General features: G+C 39.8%; 1 protein-coding gene across 1 annotated transcript; it reads right to left on the bottom strand.

The window, feature by feature from the left end:
- Positions 1-3319: 3319 nt before the first annotated feature.
- qser1 (glutamine and serine rich 1) lies at positions 3320-23883 on the bottom strand. Its single transcript, XM_048168381.1, has 13 exons — positions 23442-23883; positions 19854-19954; positions 19610-19765; positions 14237-17707; positions 13763-14019; positions 12417-12533; positions 12182-12315; positions 11094-11314; positions 10091-10228; positions 9893-9990; positions 7073-7219; positions 6821-6916; positions 3320-4402 (listed from the first exon to the last, which is right to left on the bottom strand). The coding sequence occupies exons 1-13, from the start codon at positions 23525-23527 to the stop codon at positions 4262-4264; spliced, it is 5163 nt and encodes a 1720-aa protein (XP_048024338.1). The 5' UTR covers positions 23528-23883; the 3' UTR covers positions 3320-4261.
- Positions 23884-24490: the final 607 nt, after the last annotated feature.

Below are 24490 nucleotides of genomic sequence, written 5' to 3'. Positions count from 1 at the left end.
AGTGGAGTGTTCCTTTAAAGGCGCTCTAAGCGATTCTGAGCGGAGTAACTTCCTGTTGACGTTCGAAGTGTTGTCAAACAAAACAGAGGCTAGCTAGACCCTCCCTCCTACTCCTCCTGGCCCTCCCCTCCGTGCTTCCTGAAACAGTCATGAACGCGCATTTAAAATGTAAGTAGCTTGCGTATTGACGCTGCTTGTCGGTTATTGGCTGGAGCATGTTTATTATGTTAAGTGGTCCAGGCTGCACCAGTTTGTTTTTATTGCAGTTTTCGGAGCTTGTGGCGACTACAGAGACCGCGTTTTTTTTACAGTGTGTTCAGGGGACAGGCAGCTAGCACATAGTGAGGCGATGTTTGCGGTATGTGACAAAAAACAAATTGGGCCTAAAAACGCGTCAAATCGCTTAGAGCGCCTTTAAATAATAATGATGGAAATGAAATGATGGTTCGTTCAAGTCCTCCTGGGAAGTTCGTATTTACGAGGTGGGAAGTCGTGTGTACGACGGTAGGTGCGTTCAAGTCACTTTCGTCGGAGTATGATGGCGGTGTGCCTTCTCTAAATTAATTACACAAAATAACAACACTTCTGCTTCTAGAAAATGTAGAGCAAAGAATGTGCATTAGTTGTATGTTGCTTTTTTATGTTTAATTAATTTATGAAGCCATTGTAAACTTTATTGTTACATATTACATTTTTATATTGTGATGCTATCATATTTTGCTGGGAATCGGCTTACTTCGTTGTAAATATAATAGCCTGACAATGTCACTGCTAAATACCTGTAAGTATTGTGGTATTTCACTATGTTTCTGACTGACACGCCCCCAACTCGTACAGATCGGAGCTTAAAGAAAATTACGAGCTTCCCACTGGTATTTACGACATTGTGGTGGCGTTCATGATTGGCTGCATCCAAAATCGCATACACTCTAGAGTGGGTACTTGTTTTGAATAAGTACTTACTTTGCAAGCACTAAAAAATATGTTCTATATAGTATGAATATCTGCGTCCCAAATGATGCACTATACACTTATACACTGTAATTGTGCACTATGTAGTCAACTGTGTAGTGCAGGGGTGTCCAAACTCAGTCATGGAGTGTCTAGTATGCCTAGTAAGACATTGATTAGCTGGTTCAGGTGTGTTTAATTGGGGTTGGAGCTAAACTTTGCAGGACAGTGGCCGTCCAAGATCAGGATTGGACACCCCTGGTGTAGTGTATGAATTTTATAAGGTTATTTTTTGTCATTCAACATCAGAGTCTGATAGCCCCTCTCTGCTACATGATTAAAACTGCAACAGTTGAGTGCATAAAGTGTCCAACATTCCACACTTCATTTTTTCCCGGTTAATTAAGTGCATCATCCGGGAATTTAAAGTGTACTTTTTCTATGTTCTAACTGTCATGTAACCTACTACCAGTGTCAGTTGTGTCACTTCACTGTCATATCTCCCGTGGTCTCATGGCATGGGATTGTAAAATGTCCATCGTATGCACACTTCAGAATCTCAAAGTAGTATACAGGGAGTGCAGAATTATTAGGCAAGTTGATTTTCTGATCATATTTTTTTCCCAAGCGCATTTTACCAATTCCAATCCACATCAATCTTAATAACTACTATTAATATTGTTTTTAATCATTTATAAGTGATATATAATTGTTCATGAAGGCTGGAAATGAAAAATGCCTTATATTCAGGTGTGCAGAATTATTAGGCAAGTTTTCTTTTACAGGCAAAATGAGCCAAAAAAGAGATTTAACTCAGACTGAAAAGTCAAAAATTATTAAATACTCATGAGAAGGACGCAATACTAATGCAATACTAGAAATTGCAAAGTTAAAGCATGACCAAGGGACAGCAAAATGCTCATTGGGTCAGCGGGGTCATACAAAAACAGCTGGAAAAGAAAAGACACGTTAACAGCAAAATAATTAAGAATTAAGGTGAAGAATTAAGTGTGAAACCATCAGGAACCCTTTAGTCTCCAGCGCCACCATTTTCCAGAACTGCAACCTACCTGGAGTCTCCAGAAGTGCAAGGTCTCAGGATCTCAGAGACTTAGGTTAGCTAAAGAATCCTAAAAAATGACCCGCACTTGATAAGAATCACAAGCTGAAGTGTTATAAAATACATGAAGACTGGGTTTTTATAGGCCTTATAAACAGACAGCTTGAGAGTGACTCCTGAAGGACCAGCACCACATCCTCTTGTACCACTGTTTGAAGAATTTATCTTCCAGAATCTGGCAGTAAGTTTTGGAAGATCATTTTTAGTCCATCTCTGCAAGACAGACATTTCAGGATAAGAGATGGACTAAAAGTGAACTCAAACACCTTACTGCCAGATTCTGGATAAATTCTTCAAACAGTGGTACAAGAGGATGTGGTGCTGGTCCTTCAGGAGTCATTCTCAAGCTGTCTGTCTATAAGCCCTATTAAAACCCAGTCTTCATGTATTTTATAACACTTCAGCTTGTGATTCTTATCAAGTGCAGGTCATTTTTTAGGATTCTTTAGCTAACCTAAGTCTCTGAGATCCTAACACCTTGCACTTCTGGAGACTCCAGGTAGGTTGCAGCTCTGGAAAATGGTGGCGCTGGAGACTAAAGGGTTCCTGATGGTTTCACACTTAATTCTTCACCTTAATTCTTAATTATTTTGCAGTTAACATGTGTCTTTTCTTTTCCACCTGTTGTTGTCTGACCCCGCTGACCCAATGAGCATTTTGCTGTCCCTTGGTCATGCTTTAACTTTGCAATTTCTAGTATTGCATTAGTATTCGCGTCCTTCTCATGAGTATTTAATAATTTTTGACTTTTCAGTCTGAGTTAAATCTCTTTTTTGGCTCATTTTGCCTGTAAAAGAAAACTTGCCTAATAATTCTGCACACCTGAATATAAGGCATTTTTCATTTCCAGCCTTCATGAACAATTATATATCACTTATAAATGATTAAAAACAATATTAATAGTAGTTATTAAGATTGATGTGGATTGGAATTGGTAAAATGTGCTTGGGAAAAAAATATGATCAGAAAATCAACTTGCCTAATAATTCTGCACTCCCTGTATGTCAACCGGTTACTTTTTTTCTGACTCTTTTATGAGTACTGTGAATTCAGACATGCTTCTTTTATCACATACTGTTTTTTGCCTACTATATGGTAGGGAAGTATGCATGCAATTTATATGAGCCGTCAAGTGACAAAACTGGTTGTAATGTGCTAAACGAATCGAATCAAAAGAGCTTTGGCATTTAAAAGCCAAAAAAGCATGCAACTTCTCTGATTATTTAGAAATTAAGTACTGACTCAAAGTTCTCTTTCAATAAGAAATTTATTTTCACATGTAAGCAATAACATTGTAGTGTTTAGCACAGCTACACCTGAAAAGCAAAAAAACTAATCCAATGCTGTCGGCACAGTAATTTGCTTAAAACGGTGGAAAACCGGCAAAATCACCAAATAAAGGAACTTTCTAAATGTTTTATACAATGTGCATATGACATAAATGTATAGGCCATCTACAAATGTACGACAAATGACCACAATATTTCCTTCTGTGAAAAATACATCTATCTGTGAGATAAAATGTTTTGTTTTGAGAAAAAAAAAAGAAGAGTATAAAGAGATTTTTACCTCAGAAAAAATAGTTTATGTAAATGCTTTTTATTACAACAAAATATATCACAAAAGCATTATTAGAATTGCACCAACTCTGTTATAACAGAGTTTCAAAAGCACATCGGGTAAGTGTTTCTATATTATGTCATGAGAATCCTTTGACAAACAAGCTCTCTATACAAAATGTACATTATCATATATAAATTTGGCATTCAGTTGTAAAAATGGATGTTTTACATATATATCTATGTATAATTTCCTTTTTATAATAACCTAGCCCTCCAAACCATAATTACAGACTGATATTATTCTTTTAAACCAAAGGTGGTTTAAAACTTCTCTGTATCGTAATAACAGATCATCAACTCTGGTCCTTATAGATAAGAGGAAAGGATGCCGACATTGATTCAGTACAGAAAATACTCAACTACAGCTAGTTTTACCAAAGCATTTTTACATGTAAAACCACAGTCTAAGTCCATTGTCTCTGTGGATGTCAGAAAAAGGCAGCTGTTTGGTCTATTTATTTCCTTTTGTATTGATGTCTGTCCACAATGGTGCTTTAAAGCATTTCATCAGGTTTATGAATGCTCGTTCCAGTATAAGCTTGTCTATCAGCATAATCTAGGCTTCTGTTTAAAGGCAGGCCTGCTGCACCTGTGTCAGAAGCTCCCCGAAGCGATCGAACAGGCCCTCTACCCAGGTCCTGTTGCCCATGCAAGTCTGGACCGTCTCCTCCTGCCCCAGGTCTTTACCTCGTGACTTCAACAACTGAATCTGGGATATGAGAGAGAATCACATTGGAGAATCACAGTGCGTCAGTCTTGTAAACACAAACTAGATTTTGACATTTTCTGAAGAAAACTAAAATATCATGGGTGTTGCTATGCGGTTTCGAGTGGTTGTTGGGTGGTAGCAACCAAATTCGAACCTGAATCTCACATATGAGCACCGCAGCTCAACATGAAGCACATGTGCTAAGTGTTTCCCAAACTTTTTTTGGTCTGCTTAGACAAATTATTTACATGAAGTATGTCCTGAAATTTTAAGTTAATATTTCAATGATTTAACGGCACATTTGCACGTTCATGGTTCTTTGATGTTGGTTAATGGTCACGTGACATGCAAGTAAACAGATAAAATATTGAATGTTTTTTAGCAAGTGTTTTATTAGGGGCCAAGCACCGAATGTTCGTAGGCACCTATTGTATCCATTGGCATTCTTCCGTTTCTTCCGCTCTGGAAGTCTATGGACGCCCATAGAATCGCTTGCGGGAAAGTTATGAAATTTCGCACGCTGATGGAGGCCAGTCTGAACTGTCACTGTAACAAATTTGGAGTCTCTAACTCAATCCCTCTAGCGCCACCAACTGTCCAAACTTGCACTTATATTTATGCTAATAACTTTTTAACCATAAGGGCAAGAAAAAAAATTTGATAATTCAACTGCACCCTATTTTCCATCATGAAAATTTTCCCACCATTTTTAATTTTCTGAAAAACATACTTTTTGAAACTCCTCCTAGGCCATTGCTCCTATTTTCACGAAAACTGAACCAGATCATTTCAGACCGTGCCAACAAAAAGTTGTGGAATTCAAGCTGATTTGTCAAACTGTTTTCGAAAAACGTGCAAAAGAATTTTACGTAGCGCTTGCGAAAATTAAAGTAAGTCTATTAGACGGGCATTTTGAATTTTGTATTAAAATGCTCTATCTTCTGAACGCATGAATATATCATTACGAAACTCGGAATAGGTCATCGTCACGATGCCCTAAAGGAGTCCAAGAAATTTTGGACCAGAGCCACCTAGTGGTGAAAAAAATTATTTACATGCTTATAACTTTGGATGTGGTTGACTTTTCATGGGAGTCATCTCCTTGGATTCCTGGATCCTTGCCAAGTCCAACTATACCAAACATGCTAGGTATCGTGCGTTATTGCAACACTGTGATTTAACATTTAAACAACATTATTGAACATCTCAAAAACCGTTAGTCCAATGGAGACAAAACCACCATAGGAAAATCAGAAACAGGTCGTTTATTACACGCCAAAAGTCTAAATTTTAATAGTAAGTGGCAAAAAAGCTTCCTTGTTTGCTTCTGTTGTGCTTGGCCCCTTAATTGCTACTTGCAGCTATATTTTTTGATTGCTTTTATTATAAAATTATTTATATATAGGGCTTCAAATATAGGGCTTATTAAAATATATTACTGTTGTAAATTACAATTGTCTTGTAAAATAAAAATTAAATATTTGATAAATATACACCTAATAATTATTTATTTTACACTGCAAGTTACAATACTAATATTTATGTTTTAAATATTACAATAAAAGTTGCAATAGACTTTTTTCCCCATTGTGGTGTATATCCGAGTGAAACTGCTTTTCTAAACAGAAAAAATGAAGGGTGGGGCTTGATTTTGTGCATGGGGAATTGAATGGATGGTTGTGGTTTGCTATTGGTGGATCTCATGTAAGTGACAGGTTGTCCCACCCTCACGCCAGTAAACACGTCATCAGAGAAGTCGCTGCAAGAGGGAGGGGACGTTATATTGATTAAAGATTACGAGGAACGTGAATTTTAAAAAATGATGTGAATGGGAAAATCATTTTCAATAAATACTGCGTAAAAAATGAGAACTGTCCATTTTGATTTGATGGTGACTTTAACATTTAAACGTTCAAATCTTCAGGTTTTATTTTGGTGGAATACTGGTGAAATAGTGTAAACTTCTATCCTAAAATGTTGAAAATTGTGTGAATGTGTACATTGCCTTCCCAAAATGCATGTTAAACTCACTTCCGGGTGGAGATGGAGAAGGTGAGAAGCAGGTGCAACAGACTATAAACTTATTTAAATTGCAGCTGTTGATTTGATAATTGCACTAAGCTATATCATGATTTTATTTGATGAATTCTGCAGCTGAATCTATTTGTTTTAATTTTACATTAGCTTGTCATCAACTCTCCCTCTGCAGTTCACCTATTTGGGAAACCCTGCACTAGGCAAAACAGCATGAGGTGGAGCATTTTAGAGGATAAAACGAGACACGTCAGAGCTGATACTGATATAAGCACTGCAAGTCAAAACAAGATTCCTTCAAAGTTTCCTCGAGCTTGTCAGCAAGCATTAGCAGATTGGTTATCCTTTCAAAAACTCACACAAACATACACATTGATTCCTCACCTCCTCCATACACATCAGGTATGTGTGGTACTTATAGTGTTGTAGAGAGTGGTATAGAGAAAACCACTTTGTTTTCTGCTGATCCACTGTGTATTCCTGTTTGAATGGGAGAAACAGAGAAATAAAGACTAAATGTGAGTCTAAAGTGATCTAAAAGCCAGTATGGTATACCTCCTAGTGGTCAAAAATGAAACTAGTTGTTATCAACTAGTTATCTTAGCAACACTAGATGACTAGGTCTGGAATACTCACCAGGGGAAGTTTGCTGGGGGATTTTGAGGGCTTCATGGTTTTCCTGTTGTAAGCCCTCCCACTTAACCTAACTTTAAAAACAGGGGTCTCGCAGTCTGTTTTCAGCTCAGTGACCACAGACAGCTCAGGAAAGCTGTCTAATGCATTCTGCCGGACAAAACAGACAAAATAACATGCAAGAAAAATCACACATACTGAAATCATATGCAAATACAGTGACTATGTTCACATGCACAGATTTACATTAGTTCTAATCAATTTAATCTGACGGAACGTTCCAAACGTTCTGTCTTAATGTGGCAGAACCTGATTTCACCAAAAGCAACATGTTCCTGGATCAACATTCCAATCAACCAATCAGATTTGAAGGACAAGTTTACAGTTTATGTCAGGTTTAGGTTTAAAACCAGGGTTAGGTGCTTCAACATCAGTGTTATTCACCTATCATTTCCCTCTGATTTTAGAGCTAAGTTATGGGTAGGGTTAGGTTTTATGGATAGGGATATGGTTATAATCAAATTTTCAGACAGGAATGTTGTTCCAGGATCAACAAAATATGTTAATTAGGATGTATCTCTACATATGAAATCAAATGTATTCTGAACAAAATGTCTGTGCATGTGAAGAGCAGCACATTCTTTCACCGGCTGTCAGAGAAATGATCAAGTCGGCTAACTACAGAATTCAGGTATTTGATGTTTTAGTAGGGATGTATTTTTGAAGTACATAGTTTAAAACACACAATTTGTCGGCTTGTCTAAATGACTAGTCAAATAGTTGGTTTAAAGGAAGCCATGTAATTTGGCTGGTTTAGGGTCATGCTAACAAGATGCATCCCATCCCATATGGAAAAATATGACACAAAAACATTCTTCTCACGTTGCTAACGGCAAATAATTACATGATATATAACCAAGGTGAAGATCAATTGTTGTTTTGAAACATAAAACTGAGGGAAAAATGGTTTACTATATCTAAATTGAATACATTAGCAGTATCGTTTAGAAGTGTCTGTTTATAATAAACCCACATAAGTGAGCAGAGAAATCTAGATAAGTATCATACCTGACGCTGATATTAAAATGTGCAGTCTTTGCAGTTTCCACATTTTTTCCGCAAATTTGGCTTTATCTATTAATTTTATAATTTTATTTTTTTGCTGGATATCATCCATATTGAAATGAAAGCATGCGAAAGATTGGTGGGCAAATGGGAGCTCCGATAGGTCAAAAAACACATGAGGAGAAGCGTTAGTATAATACAATATCACAGACATTTGCATTTGGACTGGATTCGATTTCTCAGAGGACCGCTGAGTTTGCCGGAAAACAGTAGGAAATTTTTATTTAGGTTGTTTGAGAAGAACACAGACATGGCAGATTTGGACAGGATTGAAATCACCTTGTGGTAATTACATGTTGGGCAGGAAATCCAAACGTTCGCCTATCATCCATCGACCTCAAATATGGCTTATCATTTGAAACATGCAAGTAGGAAATATATCTATAGAAAGCTTGAAATGCCAGGCGATTGTCAACCAATTCAAGTGGAAAACAAATATTTTCAGGTTATGTCATCCTGATTAGGCTATGTATTATATATAGGCAATTAAAGGCTCATTATTATGATTTATATGGCTTATTAAAGGTGCCGTAGAACGCGTTTTCAAAAGATGTAATATAAGTCTAAGGTGTCCCCTGAATGTGTCTGTGAGGTTTCAGCTCAAAATACCCCATCGATTTTTTTTTAACTGCCTATTTTGGGGCATCATTAAATATGCGCCGATTCAGCGCGCAGCCCCTTTAAATTCGCGCGCTCCCCGCCCCCTGAGCTCGCGACTGACTTAAACTGCATAAACAAAGTTCACACAGCTAATATAACCCTCAAAATGGATCTTTACAAAGTGTTCGTCATGCAGCATGTCTAATCGCGTAAGTATGGTATTTATTTGGATGTTTACATTTGTTTCTGAATGAGTTTGATAGTGCTTCGTGCCTAAAGCTAACATTACACACTATTGGAGAGATTTATAAAGAATGAAGTTGTGTTTATGAATTATACAGACGTGTTTAAAAATGAAAATAGCGACGGCTCTTGTCTCTATGAATACAGTAAGAAACGATGGTAACTTTAACCACATTTAACAGTACATTAGCAACATGCTAACGAAACATTTAGAAAGACAATTTACAAATATCACTAAAAATATCATGTTATCATGTCAGTTATTATTGCTCCATCCGCCATTTTTCGCTATTGTCCTTGCTTGCTTACCTAGTCTGATGATTCAGCTGTGCCAAGATCCAGACGTTAATACTGGCTGCCCTTGTCTAATGCCTTGAACATGAGCTGGCATATGCAAATATTGGGGTCATACATATTAATGATCCCGACTGTTACGTAACAGTTGGTGTTATGTTGAGATTCAACTGTTCTTCGGAGGTCTTTTAAACAAATGAGATTTACATAAGAAGGAGGAAACAATGGAGTTTGAGACTCACTGTATGTCATTTTCATGTACTGAACTCTTGTTATTCAACTATGCCAAGATAAATTCAATTTTCCATTCTACGGCACCTTTAATATACACGTGTGATTAGTTGACTAATCGCTTAAATGAACGACTACAAGTTGACTAGAAAATCTTTAGTCGAGGACAGCCCTAAACCAAACAATACTAAAGATACAAAATAAGAAAGAGAGAAAAAAGTTATATTCTTATTGAGCAATGTGTCCGAGTTTTAAATGTGATTATTACTGTGAGTTGAAGCAGGACTGATGTACTGATGCTGAAATGGAAAACGGTGACTCATGACTCACTTTGAAGATCTGACCCATGCGCAGTTTGGGCAGCAGTCTCCGCCTGTTGTCTGTGATCATTCCATCCACCCTCTTCATGTGAGGAAGCAGCAGCTCGTCTGAATGCAGGACCAGATCAACCACAAAGGTCAGCTTCACCATCTGCCACTTATTAACACTCCTGTTACAAAACAGACAGTTTGATCCTGGACTTCTCACCGTTCTCTCGCTCAAGCGCGTTCATGACGTCCGCGTCCAAGGCTACGCTGATCAGCAGCTCGACAAAGCTCTTAAAGGTCTCCTTCATGGTTCTGGTGTTCAGGAAACGGGAAGCGAACGGAACCGGAGGCGTAAACTCTGAAAATGAGAGATGGGATTGCACAAGGCATGAGTGTGGGACAACAGCAACAGACAGATTGGTCCATCAAGAGAAATTATTCAGAAATGTCCAATTGTATTTCTAAAAGTTGTAACTTCTTCCTGAGTCTCTCCATCAGTGTCGACTCCGGTTTGAACAATGTAAGGCTGAACACCGTTACTGACGATCCTCATTTTGGCTGCGTGAGATTCTCCAGATTTGTTGTTGTTGTTGAGCAACCGAGGCATGAGCTGTTAAAGCTCTGCCCTCTTTTGGAAAGCAGGCAGGGAGCAGCAGCTCATTTGCATTTAAAGGGACACACACAAAAACTTTTTGCTCACATCCAAATAGGGGCAAATTTGACAAGATATAATAAATGATCTGTGGGGTATTTTGAGCTGAAACTTCACAGACACATTCTGGGGACACCAGAGACTTATATTACATCTTGTGAAAAGGGGCATTATAGGTCCCCTTTATTACAAGTTGAGCAGAATTTTCTAAATATTTCTTCAAATCTACACAAAATAAGTGCTATAAATTAATTAAACTCATTAATATAGTTATACTTACTAAAACAAATTATAATCATTTATATTTAATGGAATTTACTGATGTTATAGATATTGCAGATCATGTCACTAAACATATCTTTGCTGTGTTCCAATTGTATTTCCACAGCTGTATCCAGTAGATGTCCTTAGTGAGTAAAATTTTGAGCTCTTCAAAAAAAAAAAAGTGAATCATTTTGCAAAACAATTGGTTAAATTAATTCAAAGTTCTGAAAGGCCTCACTTTCCCCATCACTGATGTGCACACATCAAGGCTACAAGGTCATACTGCCCCAACTGTCACATGTCTCACCGTCATCCTCACTCACAGCCTCTGGTGAGGAGTCGGAGGGAGATGTTGTGAACTCCTCTTTCCATTTCTTTCTCTTTTTGGGTGGCGGTTCAGCCTTGGCTTTCGACTGCTTGGGTCTGGGTTTAGACAGAGCTTTCTGTTGTGTTGTTTTCTGCGTAGGAGAGTCCGACACAGTCACTGCAGTGAATCGTTGGGCCAGAAGAGCTTTGGCCTGAGAGCCTCTGGAAACAACAGATATCACAGATAAATTAATTTGTCATTTATATGTACATTATCAATAGTAGCTAATGGAACAGTTCTGACCGAAACCAAAACACTGTGAATTTCGTGCTAGCTGGCTGGAATAGAGTAATGTCTGGGATCAGTTTGATGTTGGAGATTTCAAACACACTGGCAGGAGATTGATGTTCCATGGAAAAATATTTGGCTGAGTGGGATTGCACAATAGAGGCCTGTGGCTCAGCTTGACATTTTAGAGAAGAATAGCAAACCATGATTGCTAACTCGTCGTTATGAATTTCATTTATACATTTACATAGAGGCAACACACAGGACAACGTTCTTGTGTTCAAAAACAGGTAGGTGACGCCAAAGTCTCTTTAATGGAACAGAACTAAGTGGACTAAACGATTGGAGAAGTTCTGCATATGTCACCAGACAGAAGTCTGTCGTAAAGTTTAAAATCAAACAAGTGCACAGATGAACTTATTCACAATAAAAATAATTCTTAAAGGGATAGTTCACCCAAAAATGAAAATTCTGTCATCATTTACTCACACTTTTGTTGCTACAAACCTGTATGAGTTTCTTTCTTATGTTGAACTAAAAATCAGATATTTTGAAGAATGTTGGTAACCAGACAGTTGACGGTAGCCATTGACTTCCATAGTAGGAAAAACAAATACTATGGAAGCCAATGGCTACCGTCAATTGTCTGGCTACCAATTTTCTTTAAAATATCTTCTTTTGTGTTCAACAAAAGAAAGAAACTCATACAGGTTTGGAACAACATAAGAGTGAGTAAATGATGACAGGGTGAACTATCCCTTTAATTTTCTGAATTCAAGTAAGACAGATACCACCTGTACCTCATTGAATGCATGGGCTTGCATCGTGGTTTCCTACTGCAAACTCGAACATATTCCCGCTTGTTGACAGTGTCAAGAAATTTGACATGTACTCTCCTGTACATGGACTTGGCATCGCCAAAGTACCCCAAATACTGTAAAGAGCATATGACACTGCCTGTTGTTCACAGCATTTTGAGATATGCGTTGGAAGCACACTATGTTGCCACATATATTGTTTTGTATTGACACTTACACTGTTGGTGGCAAAAAACACTCGTTTCCCATCCCTGAGCTCGGGTACAAACTTCTGCAGCAGGGCTTTCTGAACCTTCCAGATGGCTGGTGGTTCAACCCCTGCCTTCAATGTGATCTACACCCAAAACACACATCAAAGGCTTACAGAGACAAAGGGTTTGATGAAACACAGTCAGGCAGTCTGCCCTATGTCTCATAAAGTTGACAGGAGGTTGGTGAAAACATCACAAACTGCTCAGCCACAACAGAAAGGTCACATAATGTAATTTTAACAATTTAGAGTTTACGTAAAACGGCAGTCACAACCCATTTTACTTCCATAATGTGATTTATTTTTTAACTAAGGCCCTGTTTACACTTGGTATTAAGATGTGTTTTGGTCGATTGGATCACAAGTGGATGGCGCTAAATACAGTTGTCCAAAACGTTTGAGCTTGTCCACTTCCAGAGGACTACATTGCTTTCATAGTGTAAACGCTCATGTGGTTGAATGTGTTCAAACAGCCACAAAAGACCATCAACTCTCCGCCTACTGACCTAACATGTAAACGTTATGGGAAGCACGGTAGCCAGACGGGATTTAAACTTTGTCGGCTGAAGACCCAAGTTTGGTTTGAAGATGAAAAAAATACCAAGCACAATGTTCTCTCACCATTCCTAAAACAGCTTCAGCCATGGTCTTTCAGCTTTGAGAGCAGAAACGAAAGCTGATGCTCTCTGTTTTTTTCCCCCCGTCGTCTCCGGGCGCATTCATATGCAAATTGTAAAACCCATACATTTACCCGCCCCTAGACCCTCCCCTTGAAGAAATCAGAACAGAAGTGGTTGAAAGTGGACATAAGAGATGGATTAAAACACCAGGTATAAAGAGGAATGTGTCTCTGTCATCTACTTGTCATCCAATCGACCAAATATCCATATTATATCCATATTATTTGCTGCAGTTGTATATTGGTAATTTTCTGTGCCATCCATGTTAAATACAATACTCTCTGAGTTCTCCTCTTGCTAAATGAATCCAGCTGATTATCCCTAATTGGTAATCTGCCATGAAAAGGGTGAATGTTTGTAGTAATGTGAGCACTGAAGAAAGCAATGTGATAAAACATCTTTTCATGCTTGTCTAGCTTTTAGTTCACTTGAACCTTGCACTTTTTGCACCATGCAGTTTATAAAGTAAAATACTTTTGCTAGACTTTCTCTAGTCTGGACTGAATCCAGTGTGTGGTTAGCATTTTGTTTGTTTCGTTTGTTCAGAATAAATTGCGCACAATAAGACCAGTAACATGTGTGTGTTGACTTCTATAGGCTCATATATGACACAAAAAGCAAAGCTCAGCATACCGCCATCCTTTCAATGTCCTCGTTCCTAACCACGAACTCATCTCGCTCCCGGTACATGCCCTCCCCTCCGCTATCTGACAGCTCCTCGTCCATCAGACCCTCGATAGCAACTGCGGTCAGTTGAACAGCTAGCTTGTCTGGAGGCACATCCTTCACCAGCTCCTCTGCAGACACATTCTGTACAGCCTTCGGTTGTTCCTGTGGTTTGGTAACTATAGGCTGTGTGCTGGAGGCCTGTAGCTGCTTGGTATTGTCACCTGAATATATTCAATGTTGAAACAGGAGAAGATGAACTAGGGTTGTCATAATACCTAGATTTCTGTATCTCAATAATAATGATTATTTTACAAAATAGTATACAAAAGCAACATGCCTTTACCTTTACATATAGTCCTTAAAGCTATCCTACATATAATGACTTGAATGTAATATGAAATATTAAATAAAAGGTCTACATAAAGGGAGCTTCCATACCCAACTTCGGCTTTTTGTCTGAGGGCTCATCTAAAGACGAAAGTGCAGAAGTGATGCTCTTTTGAAGATCTTGGTTTTTCCCCACTGAATCATCTTCATCAGAGGAAAATGATGGCAGTGTTTCCAGGTTCCTCTGGAGCTCTTCATCAAGTCGCTTTGTAGAAATGACACTATGAGGGTCTGGAGATATCAATGTTGAAGGAGTTGAAGGAGGGGGAGGTTTAAAAGGAATAAGTAATGGATTTGGAGGCCTCTTGGAGGCCGAAGGCTTTCTGGTGCGACTGGGTGACCGTATCGGTGGAGATGATAGGTTTTGTCTGGATCCAGATTTAAGGAAGTCCAGGAAGGAGCCTAAGAATCCAGTTTTAACCTCTGGCTGTTTTTCTTCAACCTCTCTTAACTTCTGACGCATCCTCTCCTGCTGTTGGTAGTTATCATGGGAAACCTCTGAGGTGGATGTTGAACTTGCCTCACTGGCACGTGAATTCTGGCGCTTAACTTGTGCGCTTTTCTTCTGAGATTTGGGTTGACCATTTTCATCTTCAACAGACAGCTTAGATGAACCCTTCGATCTGGATCGTTTTTTTGGTAGGCCATCAGTAGAACGCTCAATAGGACTATCATCATTTTTAAGGCCTTTCGATCCCTTCAGCTGGCTTATATTATGTGGCACATTTTCAGTATTCGGATGTCCTGATTGACTTTGCTCCTGGCCCGCCAACTGAAAGTCAGAGGAGGTTGTATTACTAATAGCCAGTCCATTAGCATTCAAAGCAGAGCCATTGCTAGAGTTTACAAAATGTCCTTTGGGTAACACATCATTCTTCTCATGGGCGTTTGCCACCTTGTCAGATATTTCTTGTGCAGAGTTGTTTCTTATCTCTGGTTGGTTATGAGAGTTTGAGAGCGTAAACACATGGTGTCCCTCCGTTTCTTCTTTGGAGTATGTTGTTTGAGCACCAATTATAGTCATCGCTTGTGAGTTAGCGATTATCATATGCTGAGATGGGAAATTATTAAGTCTGTTCTCAGTAGACTGAAAATTGCACTTGGACTCTATAGAGTTGGCTACCGATGACATGTCGCCATCGGATGATGTGGATTTGACAAAATCCTGTGGTGTGACGCCACAGGCGGCTGCTGTAGCAGCAAGGATGTCATCAACATTTGAGAGAATGTTCCTCTCATCTGCCAACAGCATGGAGTCTGGAAAGCATACAGAGCTGAGAGTAAAGTTCTGCTTTGCGTCATGAGGATTTGACTGATTGAAGTTGTCTTTTTGTGTTGGGTCCTGTTTAGTAGACTCTGCTGAGGTGGGCACTTGGCGAGAGACAATTTGCTGATTATGACGCCCATTAACTGTCAAATTAACAGTGTCGCTGTTCATTTGGAGATACTGGACTGGTACGGACTGCATGTACATAGTCTGCTTGGGCTGATTCTGGGCTGAGGTGAGCAAAGGCTGCTGCAGAACAATCATGTGAGAGGGATCGAGTAGCACTTGGGCACTGGGAACCTGGATGAACTGTGTTTGGTCCTCAGACAGCTGTCTGGGATCTGTCGGCTGAACTCGGACAATCTGACCTTGATGATTCTGCTGCTGAGATATTGACCCTTTCAGAACTAAAGTATGCTGTTTCAGCTGGTCGGCACTCAAGGGTGCATGGGTGGAGTGCATCAACAAAGGGTTACTCTTGGGGTCGGAGGGAGTATTGACACTGGTAGCAAGCTCCTTTGTGGTTTCCAAGTGTGTAAGGATCTGCTCCTCTGATCGGGAGTTACTACGAATGACACTTTGAGTGTTGTGCCTGTCTTCCATCTTTGAAACTACATAAACGTCATTTTTTGCACTGTTCAGTGCTCCGATTTCAGTGGCTGAAAGGGTTTGAGGAGAGGTCCCCATAGAGCCTTTCTGTAATGCCTGCACATCCTCAAGAGGAAGCTCTCCAGAGCTCTCTTTTGAGGAAAGAAAGATTCGTTCATCTTGCTGACGTGGTTTTAACTCAGCTGAGGACTGGTCATTTGGTAAGGCTTGGGTGTGAGTGGCAGGAGAGGAGGTTGACTGGACAGGTAACAAGTACTTCTGCTGTAACAGGGCACTGTCTGTCTTGCTAACAGGGGAAGACTGCATTAGGATGTAATCCGGGCCTAAGTTAGTGGATGATAAGCTTCGGGCACGACTGGGTGAGAAGGAAGAGACAGAGGATAGGGATTGACTTGACACATAGTTCTGTGAAGGTATGCTAGCAGATGCCAGCCCTTGGGTATAGAAACTAATAGTTGGCAGGCCCTGAGAGTGGCTGGAAGAATAGCTTTGAGAAGGGCTTCCCATGCAAAGAGTTTGCACCTGTGTCTCATACCCTTCCCTGTTTCCCACAGGTGGCAATTCCTGCTGCTGACTGGAGGAATAAATAAGAGACTGGCTCACAGATGTCTCAGCTTCAGATTGGCTAGTGTATGAGGAGAGAGTCTTGTAAATAGAAGGAAGCTTCTCAGGCAAACTAGACGAGAAGGCCTGCGTTTGGCTGAGGTTGCTCGACAGGCTTTGAGATGTGATATAAGCATGCGAGGCACTAACGGACAGCTGCGTGGATGTGTACGGTTGCGATTGGCTAGCGATCACTGAGCTTTGTTTCTGGGCTGAGGAGGAGTAGCTCGGCGGCTGCAGGCCTGGAGAACTTGTCTGGGCTTGAGTGTCTGTGTTCTCACTGGGATGTTGAGCTATTTTGGAAGATCCGTCTTTAACCTTTACTCCAGATGAGCTGGAAAACCCAGGGGAGGGGACAGAGGAAGCGTAGGCCTGAGTTTGCTGCAGCGCTGTATTTGGAGTCTTCTGTTGTGCAGCACCGTTTAGCGGTGAAGGGTCACCCGCAGGACTGCAGGGTACGGGTGTGTGTGGGGAGAGATCCTGTTGATATGAAATGTCATCCTCATCATGCAGGTAACCCTGTAGGGAGTGCTGAGCACTGCTAGCCAGCTGCTCCTGGACTGGCTGGGTGCTTGAAGGCCGCTGGTGGTGCTTGATTACACTACATTCACGCTGAAGTGCTCGTTCGATGGAGCCTGAGAAAACCGGGCCACCGTAAGGCTGAGGGGCTTGCTGGGAACTGCCCAAGGAAGTGGACAGGAGACTGAACTGAGGCTGAAGGAGGTGTGGGGCTGACTCTTGTGCTGAGCGATATGTGGAGGACTGGGGTGGCAAGCCAACCCCTAGAGACGTACCACCAAAAGAGAGTGCAGTTGGCACAGTGTTCTGGGAGGATTTGAACTGGAGCAAAGGGTCATTAGGGGATAGCAGACCATTCGAAGAGATGAAAGTGCTGTCCTGAACAGCAAGTGCTGATGTAGTGGTGAAACTTCTGGTAGGAAAGGCACTAGGGTGCTGGTAGGAGGAGAGCGCAGAAGGCGTTGGGAACGTTCCTGATGGATGCAGGGCTCCGGTGAGAAAAAGTTCTGTTGAAGTGTTTGCACCTGTAGCAGAAAAAAAAATAACGTTTGACGAACTGCAGGGAGTATTTAAATGACATGTCATCTCTTAAATTACATTTTTCACTAAAATACCACTTAAAGGGTTAGTTCACCCAAAAATGAAAATTCTGTCATTAATTACTCACCTTCATGTTGTTCCACACCCGTAAGAGCTTCGTTCATCATCAGAACACAAATTAAGATATTTTTGATGAAATCCGAGAGGTATCTGACTCCTCCACAGACAGCAATTTAACGACCATTTTCAAGGTCCAGAAAGGTACTAAAGACATCGTTAAAATAGTCCACGTGACTGCAGGGTTCAACCTTAATGTTATGAAGTGATGAGAATACTTTTTGTGCGCAAAAACAAAACAAAAATGACGACTTTATTCAACAATATATCTTTTCTTCTGTGTCATTCTCCTACACTGTTTAAGTTCAGCTCTTCCAGGTACTACATCAGAACACCGGCTCAGTATTGGGCGACGCTGTTCACATGAGCAGCACGACGCATGCATGTGATGCTGACGCAGGAGCCGGCCAATACTGAGCCGCGGTCTGACGTAGAACCTGGAAGCGCTCAGCGTAAACAGTGTAGGACAGGGGAGGGCAAGTTCAGTCCTAGAGAGCCGCTGTCCTGAGAGTTTAGCTCCAACCCTGAAAAAAAAACAACTCACTTGTCTATAGCCTTAGTAATCCTGAAGAGCTTGATTAGCTTGTTCAGGTGTGTTTGATTAAGGTTGGAGCTAAACTCTGCAAGACAGCAGCTCTCTAGGAGCAAACTTGCCTTCCCCTGGCGTAGGATAATGACACAAAAGAGAAGATATTGTTGAATAAAGTCATCATTTTTTTTTGTTTTTGTGCACAAAAAGTATTTTCGTTGCTTCATAAAATTAAGGTTGAACCACTGCAGTCACGTCGACTGTTTTAACGATGTCTTTAGTACCTTTCTGGACCTTGAAAGTGGTGGTTAAATTGCTGTCTATGAAGGAGACAGACACCTCTCAGATTTCATCAAAAATATCCTAATTTGTGTTCTGAAGATGAACGAAGGTCTTATGGGTGTGGAGCGACATGAGGGTGAGTAATTAATCACATAATTTTCATTTTTGGGTGAACTAACCCTTTAAGGGGGTCATATCATGAAGAATCAAAATCTTCCTTGATCTTGTGAGATAAGAGAGTTCATTATGCCATTTAAACTGTAACTTACCTCAGTCCAAACAGACCATCTATTCAAAATGTAATTTTCTGTACTTTCGCAACTGAACACATGATGATGCCTATTCAGTTGTGGCAGTGTTTGGAAACATGGCATGCCCCGTTACAGTGAGGTGAAAAGGAGTAAGTCGTATTGATGCTATTATTACTGAACGCCAGAAGAATTAACGCTATAAGTAAATGTGCAAAACCTTTCCAGTCTGTGTAGCATTTGCCAGGAAGAAAAGCACCTGATCCTTTCAGTCTGTCGATAACAGTTTCAGAGGTGCATTTCAGCTGGGACTGTTTTGTAAACCTGTCACAATTTAATGCAGTTTTTGCTATGAGACTGTTATCAAAGGATGGGACAGTGCCAAAAAAAGAAAAAAAATGTTGCAGCATATGATGAATGAGTGCAGCAATGCACCAATTGATTTCATATGCTAAGAGGGAGTTTACAAAAGAGCAAAAAAATGGCCCATTTAATTTTAAAGGGGGGTGGTAAATGGTCATGAAAAACAAAATTTTGACCTATTATATATGGAGCTTAGAGAAAATAACATTTTATTTCATTTTAATAAAAAAAGAACATGATGATATGACCCCATCAATTGCCCTCATTAAGGATGACTGGCAAAAGGGAAGGTGGTGCAGCAAAAACCTCAGTGGTTCCTTTAAAACAGAGACCTAATACATATTTACCTGTTTGCCATGAGGGGCTTCTAAACGGAGGGAGAAGAGTAGAGCCAGCAGGTCCAGCCTGAAGGCCTCGAGATTCAATAGCGGAGAGGAAGTTCATGACTGATGATTCAGTAGTGTTGCTGCTGGCTGTGCTGTGCTGATTTGAGTCAAACACTCCTAAAAGAGAGAGAGATAGAGAGATAACAGGCTGTCAGTGAATTTAAAGAGTGACTATATATCGTTACAGCCTGAACCGTTTGCTCACCTGGTGGGTGGTGGGTGGTGGTAAACGTAGGCTGGTGACTAGTGGCAAAGGTCTGCCGTTGGAGGAGCTCAGAGTCCAATTGTGTAGAACCATAACTTGAACTATAAGTGAAAAGGTTACCTTTAGACAGTATAAAAAATAAAAAAACTGACCACAACCTTTCACTGAGCTCACACAAAGATCTTTAATCTTCACATAAGGCAGGCACAACTGTATACATTACCTTCACATGTAATCTATTCTAGAGGTGTTTACTGTACACATCCACACACAAACCAAACTCTTTAGTATAACAAAAACAAACCATTTTAGACATAATAGCAGATATCACACATGTTCTCTGTGATGCATCCTAGTTTGGTAGTAGTAGCCTACATAATAAGCTAGTAGTAGTAGGGGTAGTTATACTGTATAGTCCGCATATTTAAAGTGTTTTATACAAGTTTTCCGTCATAAATAAATAGCCATGCGTCACAGCAAATGAGACAAAAAGGCATAAGCTGCAAAGACAATAGAGTCTGGACAGAGAAAACACATGGAAACTATTTTAGTTGGTTTGTCTGGTTTGTCTCTTGCTAAATAGAGGCAAGTCTGTCTATATATTTTGCCAAATAAACATCTGCATAGTAAATGTTACAGCAGGGGAGATTCATTTTTAAGTTTGTTTCCTATCTATTTTTGATGGCTTCAGTGTGGATGTGTGCAGATATCGCATAAACTAACGGGTTTGGAAGGACATCACATGAGGCGAGGGTGAGTAAATAGACAGGATTTTCATTGTTGGGAGAACTAAACTTTTAAATTAACACCACTGATTTCTGATGTATGGTGTCAATGTAAATTTCAACATAACCATTCAAAGTTATAAGATGGGGAATTATTTGCATGCTAGGATAGTGTAATAAACTAACTGACTGCCAAACCACCTGGTGTTTTCATTTCTGACGAGATAACACACACTATTAGACAAGCAGGATTATACATCATAACGAGCTGCTTTATAAATGCATTCCTAATGCATTATAAAACAGCTAATAAGTTTTCATAATTATACATACACTAAAGTTATCATCTTTTCATGGTTTACAAGTTTGTGTTAGAAACATTTAGGTATGAAAAATACAGTGTTGCTTTACAATGCCGAACAGTTTCAATCAAAATTATTTAACCCCTTTAATCTGCGAGACATTTTGCTGCTGAGAACAACATTTTATGAAAACAATTCATCAAAGGCATCAGTAAACTATTATACAAAGTTTACAAATACACATTTGATTGATTCCGAGAATGTAAAGTTGATGAAAAATGAAAACTGGCTCTAAGCATACGTGTACAAAATTAATCAACCCCCAAATGTCAAATTTTGTGCAGAATCTTTTATTGTTATAAACACTTCTGTCACCTCTCTACTGCAATCTTGGCCCATTCCTCACTTGAAGAACCCCTATAACAAGACTGGACCGCCTCCATGTTTGACCATGGAGATCCTGTTCTTCTGCTCATAAGATTTTTTGCACCAGATGGACTGCTGATCCATGGGTCCAAAAAGTTCCGGTTTGGTCACATCCCTCCATAAAGCATTCATCCACAACTCTACAGGTACATCCAAATGAATTTAAGCATATTCAAGTCAGCCTTTTACGTTCTTCTTGATCAAGAGTGGCATTCGGCAAAGCTTATGAGCAGAAGAGGCGGCCCAGTCTTGTTATGGGGTTCTTTGCTGTTGCAAGAAGTGGAAATCTGCCATCATGACATTCATGAATTCTTTGAAGTATCAAGCCATTTTGGCAAAGATGGAGCAGAGACTGAAGCTTGGTGATCAAAGAACTTTCCTGCATCCCAAAGTACACTGCCCTCCAAAAGTTTGGAAACACCCCTGGCAAAGTGTGGTTTTGGACGATATCAGCATAAATCCTTATCATTTTTTGGTGCAAATACATTAAAGTAACTTGACATTATCATTGAAGACCAGCAATAATAATTTTCATTTTGATTACATAATAATGGCAACATGTCAAAGTCAGACATGCCCCTTTGCCAGCTGTAATGCCTGGTTACCGGTTTAAACTTGGCCCAGGTTTGTAAAAGATTTTTGGGTCAGCACACCTTAATAGCTTCAACAACTGATTGCCAATTAAATTTAGAATAAAATGAACCAATTAGAACCCAGTTTAGGTCAGATAGCTGCTAATGGTGGATATTTTGATGAATTGAAAATTTAAGTTTTTTCTATGTATAAACTGTTTATGTAATAAAATATGTTTTCATAGCTTGTGTTGTCCCTTATCAGTGCAAAATTATCACAAATTAAAAAGGATTCATGCCAATATTGTCCAAAATCTCACTTTTCTAGGGCGTTTCCAAACTTTTGGAGGGCAGTGTATACATCCAAATCTGCTCAAGCTTGGTTCAGGGATCAGTCGTGAATATTCTTGAGTGGCCTGTACAGCCTTCAGATTGAAATCTCATTGAAAATATTCAGTGGAATTTGTAGAAAGCAGTGGTAACATGGAAACCAAAGACTATCCAGTGATCTGGAAGCTTTTTCAAGCAAGGAATGGGCCAAGATTGCAGTTGAGAGGTGACAGGAGCTTCTAAGCACTTACATGCAGCAATTATTGGAGGTTATAAAGAATAAAAAATTCTGTACACATATGTTTAGAGCCAGTTTGATTTTTTTTTTTTCGTTTTCATTTTTCATGAACTTTACATTCTCGGAATCACTCAAATGTGTATTCATAAACTTTGTATAATAGTTTACTGATGCCCTTGATAAATTGTTTTCATAAAATTTTGTTGTCAGCAGCAAAATATCTTGCAGGTTAAAGTCGATGAATAATTTTGATTGCAACTGCATATAAAGACAATAGATTCACTAACCTTATGTGGGTCACTTATACTGTTTCTAGAAGATGTTTGCTACCTATCCAGTCACACACAGGCACTGTCTCAACTCTAGTGTGCTGACTACCCTGCCTAGGTTTTGTTTTTGCACTTAAATTAATTTTTCAGTACTTACAGTTACACTGATTAAATGACTTAAATTGTATCTGACATCACTACCTCATAAACAAAAGCAATTTATGCATATAAATATGATGCACTGGCGCTAAACACGAGTAAGTTTGAAGTAAATTATTGACAGACAGACCTAAATAAGACACTTTGTGTAAAGTTGCAGACACGTGGCCCTTCTGCAACACTGATCGATCAATTGTTTACAAACCTCCTCCATGTCTGCAAACACACTGTGACTGCAGTACAAGTTTATATATCAGAGAACAAGCTGACACAGTTCTTAACCTGCACTTTCTGATGATTCATGCACAAAACCATACACCATAATGAATAATAAGGCATAACGGTGGGAGTGCAGTGCGGATTGAAAGGTGATCAGTGATTTGAGCACATTCAGCAGATATACAAACAACATCACGGTGTGATACTTCGCGAGTGACTACAGCTATAAACGCATTAGCTCCATTAAAACTGCCTTTTTACACGTCTTGACACTTTTACATGCGTGTTTGTGTCGCTAGGCCTTCCATCACCGGAGTTTTCTTCGGGAGGCGACCCGCCCTCTCGTACCTGGGTTTGTAGGCCCAGCCCGCGCTCTGAGCCGCCGCATTGACCGGCTCTGTGAAGCTGGAGCTCGGGTAATTCCTCTCCATCATCCGCCTTGGATCGGGAATGACGCGCGTCCCCCGATGCAGCTACACATTCAACCGAGCGTGAGAAAATCACATATTCCTCCAAACGTTGTGTGTCCTGCGGTGATCCGAGCGCTGGTCCCGGGGGTCGGACGGCTGATTTTAGCTGTGGATTAAGCGCAGGGGGAGAATCACTGCTCGTGGCCCCCAAACATAATCAAACAGAGTCAGAAGCGCTGCTGCATCGAGTCCCCATATTGACGTTTTTCTCCCAAACATTCACTTCCGACAAACTTTAGATGGAAGTTTTTTTGCTTTTCTCCCCCTCTGTCTCTCGTTCTCTCTCTCCACACAGGCGCGCGCACGCCCGCTCGCGCAGCATGTATCCCTGTGGAGACTTTAATATCTATTGTTGCTAACATTAATATAATTATGGTCCCACTTTATAAACTGTGTGCTGTTTTTTCAGTGTCTTTAACTATTATTAACATCTTAATGAATCATTTGATCCATTCAGTGCACTTATTGTTTTTACACTGTACTTATATTTTAAAAAATATATGGCTGTGTTTAATTACAGCTGTAATTAATTTGTAATTACATCTATAATTACACTGTAGACCCTTTTCTTACCCCTTAACCCACCCTTAAACCTAACCATACCATCAAACTGTACCTGTATTTCACTTCAATAGCAGTGATTTGCAATACAATATGAACACCAGAGGTGTAAAGAGTACCTGAAAAGCATACTTGAGTAAAAGTACTGTTACCTTACATCATTACAAGTTACAATTCCAATACGACTTGAGTAAAAGTCTTAAAGTATCTGATTTTAACAGTACTTAAAGGGTTAGTTCACCCAAAAATGAAAATGATGTCATTAATGACTCACCCTCATGTCGTTCCAAACCCGTAAGACCTCCGTTCATCTTCGGAACACAGTTTAAGATATTTTAGATTTAGTCCGAGAGCTTTCTGTCCCTC

The sequence above is a fragment of the Megalobrama amblycephala genome, linkage group LG19, assembly GCF_018812025.1.
Source record: "Megalobrama amblycephala isolate DHTTF-2021 linkage group LG19, ASM1881202v1, whole genome shotgun sequence".
NCBI lineage: Eukaryota > Metazoa > Chordata > Actinopteri > Cypriniformes > Xenocyprididae > Megalobrama > Megalobrama amblycephala.
This window is presented reverse-complemented; position numbering and strand designations above follow the sequence as displayed.